General features: G+C 48.8%; 2 protein-coding genes across 4 annotated transcripts; both read right to left on the bottom strand.

Moving 5' to 3' along the window:
- Positions 1 to 1,904: 1,904 nt before the first annotated feature.
- Positions 1,905 to 3,518, bottom strand: LOC310740351 (uncharacterized protein). 2 transcript variants are annotated; one of them, XM_083567030.1, is made up of 2 exons: positions 2,552 to 3,518; positions 1,905 to 2,398 (listed from the first exon to the last, which is right to left on the bottom strand). In XM_083567030.1, exons 1-2 carry the CDS (start codon positions 3,288 to 3,290, stop codon positions 1,908 to 1,910), a joined length of 1,230 nt encoding a protein of 409 aa, XP_083423156.1. In that variant the 5' UTR covers positions 3,291 to 3,518; the 3' UTR covers positions 1,905 to 1,907. The 2 variants fall into 2 exon arrangements, with proteins under 2 accessions (XP_083423156.1, XP_083423157.1); XM_083567031.1 differs by having other exon boundaries at positions 1,905 to 2,326; positions 2,552 to 3,517.
- Positions 3,519 to 5,180: 1,662 nt separating this feature from the next.
- LOC310740365 (uncharacterized protein) lies at positions 5,181 to 7,094 on the bottom strand. Of its 2 annotated transcripts, none has more exons than XM_083567059.1 (2): positions 6,122 to 7,093; positions 5,181 to 5,896 (listed from the first exon to the last, which is right to left on the bottom strand). In XM_083567059.1, the coding sequence occupies exons 1-2, from the start codon at positions 6,609 to 6,611 to the stop codon at positions 5,478 to 5,480; spliced, it is 909 nt and encodes a 302-aa protein (XP_083423185.1). In that variant the 5' UTR covers positions 6,612 to 7,093; the 3' UTR covers positions 5,181 to 5,477. The 2 variants fall into 2 exon arrangements, with proteins under 2 accessions (XP_083423185.1, XP_083423184.1); XM_083567058.1 differs by having other exon boundaries at positions 5,475 to 5,968; positions 6,122 to 7,094.
- Between the last annotated feature and the right edge of the window lie 1,066 nt (positions 7,095 to 8,160).

Here is an 8,160-nt window from a genome sequence, read left to right as displayed (position 1 = left end):
ACATAGGTGAAGGATCTTGTCTTTCTTCTCCACGAAGAAGAACCCAGCCGCAGCAGGGGAGGAGGAAGGGTGAATAATCCCAGCAGAGAGAGACTGTTGAATATACTGGTGCATTGCCTCCTGCTCAAGTCCAGACAGATGGTACAAACATCCCTGGGGAGGAGAGGTTCCAGGCAGCAGGTCGATGGCACAGTCGTATATCCGGTGTGGTGGCAGGGCGGGTGCTTTGTCCTTGCTATAAACGGCCCACAGGTCATGGTAGCCTGCCAGGATAGAGCTAAAATCAGGTCGAAGCTCCTGACGTGGCGGGACAAGTGCAGGGCTGGTTAAGGAAATGCAGTGGGTCTGGCAGGGCACCCCCTATTCTAAGACTCATACACTGTTAAAATCTAGATGAGGGTTATGTTTCCAGAGCCGGGAAAACCAAGCATGACATGAGCATGGGACGAGGGGATGATCAGGAACGAGAGCCACTCCTGGTGTTTGTCAAGTCAAGTCAAGAGGCTTTTATTGTCATTTCTAGTATACACAGTGGTACACAGTACACAGTAAAAACGAGACAACGTTTCTCCGGAACCCTGGTGCTACACTAGACAACATAAAGCTACAACACAACACAAGCTACATAAAGTGCATTGAGTGCAACCTAGTGCAAACAGTGCAGAAAAAAACAGTACAGGCAGACAGTGCAGACAGAAAACACAAGACTACACAAGACAACACCTACTGTAAACTCAAATTATACAGTACTGTGCGAGGTGAAATATAAAATGTAAAAACTATAACTGGGAGTAAATATAAACAGAACAAACAGAACAATGTAGTGCAAAAGAACAGCAGCAGTCAAGAGGTGAAAAGACAGCATGTAAACAGTATAATAGTGATAAATGTGCAAAAAACAGCAGTTAAGGAGTGTAGTACGGTCGAGTATAATAAATAATAAATAAATAAATGGCTGTGGAATGGATTGAGATGAGTGTGTGTTAAGTGTTTAGTCCAGGTTGTACAGTTCGGTACACACATTGAGTGAGTGTGTGTGTGTGTGTTCCGTTTCATTTCTGTGTATTCAGAAGCCTGATGGCTTGGGGAAAGAAACTGTTGCACAGTCTTGATGTGGCGGCCTGAATGCTTCGGAACCGTTTTCCTGATAGCAGGAGCGTAAAGAGTGTGTGTGACGGGTGTGTGTGGTCGTCCACAATGCTGTGTGCTTTGCGGATGCAGCGTGTGGTGTAAATGTCCATGATAGAGGGGAAAAAGACTCTGATGATCTTCTCAGCTGTCCTCACTATCCTCTGTAGGGCCTTTCGGTCCGAGACGGTGCAATTTCCAAACCAGGCAGTGATGCAGCTGCTCAGGATGCTCTCAATGGGCCCTCTGTAGAACATGGACAGGATGGGGGGAGGGAGATAAGCTTTCCTTAGCCTTCTCAGAAAGTAGAGACGCTGCTGGGCTTTCTTCGTAATGGAGCTGGTGTTAAGTGACCAGGTGAGGTTGTCCGCCAAATGAACACCAAGGAATTTGGTGCTCTTGACGATCTCCACTGAGTATCCATCAATAATCAGTGGAGATTGGTCGCTCTGTCTTCTCCTGAAGTCAACAACCATCTCTTTCGTTTTGTCCATGTTCAGAGACAGGTTGTTAGCTCCACACCAGGCAGTTAACCGTTGCACCTCCTCTCTATATGCTGACTCGTCGTTCTTGCTGATTAGACCCACCACGGTCGTGTCATCGGCAAACTTGACGATGTGGTTCGAGCTGTGCATTGCTACACAGTCGTGAGTCAGCAGAGTGAACAGCAGTGGGCTGAGCACACAGCCCTGAGGGGCCCCAGTGCTCAGTGTGGTGGTGCTGGAGATGCTGTTCCCGATCCGGACTGACTGGGGTCTCCCAGTCAGGAAGTCCAGGATTCAGTTGCAGAGGGAGGTGTTCAGGCCCAGTAGGCTCAACTTCTCCATCAGGTGCTGAGGAATGATTGTGTTGAATGCTGAGCTGAAGTCAATAAACAGCATTGGAACATATAAGTCCTTGTTATCCAGGTGGGTGAGGGCCAGATGGAGGGTTGTGGAGATGGCATCGTCCGTGGAGCGGTTTGGACGATACGCAAACTGCATGGGGTCCAGTGCGGGTGGGAGCTGGGTCTTTATGTGCCTCGTGACGAGCCTCTCGAAGCACTTCATCATGATGGGTGTGAGTGCAACGGGACGATAGTCATTGAGGCAGGAGACAGAAGACTTCTTCGGCACAGGAATGATGGTCGTCGTCTTGAGGCATGTGGGAACAGTGGCGCTGCTCAGGGAGATGTTAAAGATGTCAGTGAATACATCTGCTAGTTGTTCTGCACATTCCCTGAGCACTCTGCCAGGAATGTTGTCTGGTCCAGCAGACTTCCGTGGGTTAACTCTGCAAAGAGTTTTCCTCACTTCAGCTGTGGTTAGACAGAGCACCTGGTCACTGGGAGGAGGGATGGTCTTCCTCGCCACCACATTGTTCTGCACCTCGAACCGGGCGTAGAAGTCATTCAGCGCATCCGGGAGGGAGGGGTCACGGTCACAAGCAGGTGATGTGGTCTTGTAATTCGTGATCGCCTGGATGCCCTGCCACATGCGCCGGGTGTCTCCGCTGTACTGGAAGTGGCCATGGATTCTCTTGGCGTGTGCGCGCTTCGCCTCTCTGATGGCACGGGACAGTTTGGCCCTTGCTGTTTTTAAGGCCGTCTTGTCCCCTGCTCTGAAGGCAGAGTCTCTTGTTTTTAGCAGCGCACGCACCTCGACGGTCATCCACGGCTTCTGGTTGGAGCGTGTAGTGATGGTCTTGGAAATAGTCACGTCATCAATGCACTTGCCGATGTAGCTGGTCACTGTTGACGTGTACTCCTCCAAGTTGATGAAATCGCCATTGGTTGCAGCTTCCCTGAACATGACCCAGTCAGTGCATTCAAAACAGTCCTGGAGAGCAGACATGGATCCTGCTGGCCAGGTTCTCACTTGTTTTTGAGCTGGTCTTGAACGCCTGCTGAGTGGTCTGTATGCTGGGATCAGCATAACAGAGATGTGGTCTGAGTAACCGAGGTGGGGGCGGGGCTTCGCCCGGTATGCGCCCCGGATGTTTGTGTAAACAACATCCAGCGTGTTTTCTCCTCTGGTTGCAAAGTCCACATTCTGATAGAATTTGGGAAGCACAGTCCTGAGATTTGCGTGATTAAAATCTCCGGCGACAATAAACAATCCGTCAGGGTGAGTTTTGAAGTCCGCTAATGGTCCCGTAGAGCACGCTGAGCGCTTCCTTAGCATTAGCGCTAGATGGTATGTACACTCCGAGCACAATAGCGGTGGTGAATTCCCGTGGTAAATAAAAAGGTCTACATCTCACAACAATAAACTCCAGCAGCGATGAGCAGTAGGTAGAAACAAGCACAGAGTTCTTACACCATTCCGTGTTGATGTAAACACACAGACCGCCGCCGCGAGTCTTACCGCACAGAGCTGCATTTCTGTTGGCACGAAACGCGGCTAGCCCGTCCAGCTGGATGGCGGCGTCCGGAACTCTGCCGCTCAGCCACGTCTCCGTAAACACAAAAACGCAACAGTGTCTGTACTCACGCAGAGTAGCTTGTTGGAGTCTGATGTAGTCTTATTTATTGTCCAGGGAGCAGACATTTGCCAGCAGTAGTGATGGTAGAGCGGGCCGGCTAGGGTTAGCTTTTAGCCTAGCATTAGCACCCGCTCGCTTTCCGCGTTTCTGCTTCCTCGCGCAGCGCTTCCGATTCCCCCTCCTCCGTCCGTCCTCCGCAGGCGATGCCGAGGTCTGGAGGCCTGGTTCTCGGAGCATGCCGAGGTCGCGTAGTTTCTGCCGCAGGTCATCATTCATGGTGTTGTTTGGGTTGTTTCTGAGTTCTTTCAGTGTTTTGCGGTTGTACACAGGCACACCGGTTGCTCCGATGTCCATGTGTTGTGTAAGGCGGGCTACAAAATAAAGTTAGCACCATTTTGGGTCCGGACCGGCCGCTGCGAGCTACTGCCGCGCCGCCATCTTCCTTAGCGTTTACCAGTATACCAGTATTAATCAGTAATTATTATTCCTCATTAAATGATCACTAATTAATTGTTATTCTAATCAAGAATTAGCACATATATTTAAATAATTTAAATATGGTGCTACACTAGACAACATAAAGCTACAACACAACACAAGCTACATAAAGTGCATTGAGTGCAACCTAGTGCAAACAGTGCAGAAAAAAACAGTACAGGCAGACAGTGCAGACAGAAAACACAAGACTACACAAGACAACACCTACTGTAAACTCAAATTATACAGTACTGTGCGAGGTGAAATATAAAATGTAAAAACTATAACTGGGAGTAAATATAAACAGAACAAACAGAACAATGTAGTGCAAAAGAACAGCAGCAGTCAAGAGGTGAAAAGACAGCATGTAAACAGTATAATAGTGATAAATGTGCAAAAAACAGCAGTTAAGGAGTGTAGTACGGTCGAGTATAATAAATAATAAATAAATAAATGGCTGTGGAATGGATTGAGATGAGTGTGTGTTAAGTGTTTAGTCCAGGTTGTACAGTTCGGTACACACATTGAGTGAGTGTGTGTGTGTGTGTTCCGTTTCATTTCTGTGTATTCAGAAGCCTGATGGCTTGGGGAAAGAAACTGTTGCACAGTCTTGATGTGGCGGCCTGAATGCTTCGGAACCGTTTTCCTGATAGCAGGAGCGTAAAGAGTGTGTGTGACGGGTGTGTGTGGTCGTCCACAATGCTGTGTGCTTTGCGGATGCAGCGTGTGGTGTAAATGTCCATGATAGAGGGGAAAAAGACTCTGATGATCTTCTCAGCTGTCCTCACTATCCTCTGTAGGGCCTTTCGGTCCGAGACGGTGCAATTTCCAAACCAGGCAGTGATGCAGCTGCTCAGGATGCTCTCAATGGGCCCTCTGTAGAACATGGACAGGATGGGGGGAGGGAGATAAGCTTTCCTTAGCCTTCTCAGAAAGTAGAGACGCTGCTGGGCTTTCTTCGTAATGGAGCTGGTGTTAAGTGACCAGGTGAGGTTGTCCGCCAAATGAACACCAAGGAATTTGGTGCTCTTGACGATCTCCACTGAGTATCCATCAATAATCAGTGGAGATTGGTCGCTCTGTCTTCTCCTGAAGTCAACAACCATCTCTTTCGTTTTGTCCATGTTCAGAGACAGGTTGTTAGCTCCACACCAGGCAGTTAACCGTTGCACCTCCTCTCTATATGCTGACTCGTCGTTCTTGCTGATTAGACCCACCACGGTCGTGTCATCGGCAAACTTGTCGATGTGGTTCGAGCTGTGCATTGCTACACAGTCGTGAGTCAGCAGAGTGAACAGCAGTGGGCTGAGCACACAGCCCTGAGGGGCCCCAGTGCTCAGTGTGGTGGTGCTGGAGATGCTGTTCCCGATCCGGACTGACTGGGGTCTCCCAGTCAGGAAGTCCAGGATTCAGTTGCAGAGGGAGGTGTTCAGGCCCAGTAGGCTCAACTTCTCCATCAGGTGCTGAGGAATGATTGTGTTGAATGCTGAGCTGAAGTCAATAAACAGCATTGGAACATATAAGTCCTTGTTATCCAGGTGGGTGAGGGCCAGATGGAGGGTTGTGGAGATGGCATCGTCCGTGGAGCGGTTTGGACGATACGCAAACTGCATGGGGTCCAGTGCGGGTGGGAGCTGGGTCTTTATGTGCCTCGTGACGAGCCTCTCGAAGCACTTCATCATGATGGGTGTGAGTGCAACGGGACGATAGTCATTGAGGCAGGAGACAGAAGACTTCTTCGGCACAGGAATGATGGTCGTCGTCTTGAGGCATGTGGGAACAGTGGCGCTGCTCAGGGAGATGTTAAAGATGTCAGTGAATACATCTGCTAGTTGTTCTGCACATTCCCTGAGCACTCTGCCAGGAATGTTGTCTGGTCCAGCAGACTTCCGTGGGTTAACTCTGCAAAGAGTTTTCCTCACTTCAGCTGTGGTTAGACAGAGCACCTGGTCACTGGGAGGAGGGATGGTCTTCCTCGCCACCACATTGTTCTGCACCTCGAACCGGGCGTAGAAGTCATTCAGCGCATCCGGGAGGGAGGGGTCACGGTCACAAGCAGGTGATGTGGTCTTGTAATTCGTGATCGCCTGGATGCCCTGCCACATGCGCCGGGTGTCTCCGCTGTACTGGAAGTGGCCATGGATTCTCTTGGCGTGTGCGCGCTTCGCCTCTCTGATGGCACGGGACAGTTTGGCCCTTGCTGTTTTTAAGGCCGTCTTGTCCCCTGCTCTGAAGGCAGAGTCTCTTGTTTTTAGCAGCGCACGCACCTCGACGGTCATCCACGGCTTCTGGTTGGAGCGTGTAGTGATGGTCTTGGAAATAGTCACGTCATCAATGCACTTGCCGATGTAGCTGGTCACTGTTGACGTGTACTCCTCCAAGTTGATGAAATCGCCATTGGTTGCAGCTTCCCTGAACATGACCCAGTCAGTGCATTCAAAACAGTCCTGGAGAGCAGACATGGATCCTGCTGGCCAGGTTCTCACTTGTTTTTGAGCTGGTCTTGAACGCCTGCTGAGTGGTCTGTATGCTGGGATCAGCATAACAGAGATGTGGTCTGAGTAACCGAGGTGGGGGCGGGGCTTCGCCCGGTATGCGCCCCGGATGTTTGTGTAAACAACATCCAGCGTGTTTTCTCCTCTGGTTGCAAAGTCCACATTCTGATAGAATTTGGGAAGCACAGTCCTGAGATTTGCGTGATTAAAATCTCCGGCGACAATAAACAATCCGTCAGGGTGTGAGTTTTGAAGTCCGCTAATGGTCCCGTAGAGCACGCTGAGCGCTTCCTTAGCATTAGCGCTAGATGGTATGTACACTCCGAGCACAATAGCGGTGGTGAATTCCCGTGGTAAATAAAAAGGTCTACATCTCACAACAATAAACTCCAGCAGCGATGAGCAGTAGGTAGAAACAAGCACAGAGTTCTTACACCATTCCGTGTTGATGTAAACACACAGACCGCCGCCGCGAGTCTTACCGCACAGAGCTGCATTTCTGTTGGCACGAAACGCGGCTAGCCCGTCCAGCTGGATGGCGGCGTCCGGAACTCTGCCGCTCAGCCACGTCTCCGTAAACACAAAAACGCAACAGTGTCTGTACTCACGCAGAGTAGCTTGTTGGAGTCTGATGTAGTCTTATTTATTGTCCAGGGAGCAGACATTTGCCAGCAGTAGTGATGGTAGAGCGGGCCGGCTAGGGTTAGCTTTTAGCCTAGCATTAGCACCCGCTCGCTTTCCGCGTTTCTGCTTCCTCGCGCAGCGCTTCCGATTCCCCCTCCTCCGTCCGTCCTCCGCAGGCGATGCCGAGGTCTGGAGGCCTGGTTCTCGGAGCACGCCGAGGTCGCGTAGTTTCTGCCGCAGGTCATCATTCATGGTGTTGTTTGGGTTGTTTCTGAGTTCTTTCAGTGTTTTGCGGTTGTACACAGGCACACCGGTTGCTCCGATGTCCATGTGTTGTGTAAGGCGGGCTACAAAATAAAGTTAGCACCATTTTGGGTCCGGACCGGCCGCTGCGAGCTACTGCCGCGCCGCCATCTTCCTTAGCGTTTACCAGTATACCAGTATTAATCAGTAATTATTATTCCTCATTAAATGATCACTAATTAATTGTTATTCTAATCAAGAATTAGCACATATATTTAAATAATTTAAATATAGTGTTATTGCAAGTGGCTTCAATAACAGCCAAAAACAAACACTGTTAAGTCAGTAAAAGTTGACTATTTCAGCCTAAGCTTCTACTACTGATCAGTAATTTAGTGTTACTTTTATTAAAAGAAAAAAATGTTTCATTTTATAAGAAGATAATCAACAGGGTGATCATAAACTCCTTTCCTTTTAAAAATTTGCATATGATTATATGATGGAAATATGAAAGTTGTACCATATGATTTCCTGTGTAATTTGGTATTATAGAAATAATAAGTACAGGAACATAACCATAAAACTATAATAGAATTTTAATCAGCAAATTTTTTAGATTTGAAAATTCAGCAATACAGTTGTAGAAATCTTACCTACATTTACACTTACATTTGATCATTTAAGAACCCCTGGAAGATTAAGGTCTATAGACATCTACATTTTATTATAA

This window comes from Silurus aristotelis (assembly GCF_946808225.1).
Source record: "Silurus aristotelis genome assembly, chromosome: 17".
Lineage (NCBI taxonomy): Eukaryota > Metazoa > Chordata > Actinopteri > Siluriformes > Siluridae > Silurus > Silurus aristotelis.
This window is presented reverse-complemented; position numbering and strand designations above follow the sequence as displayed.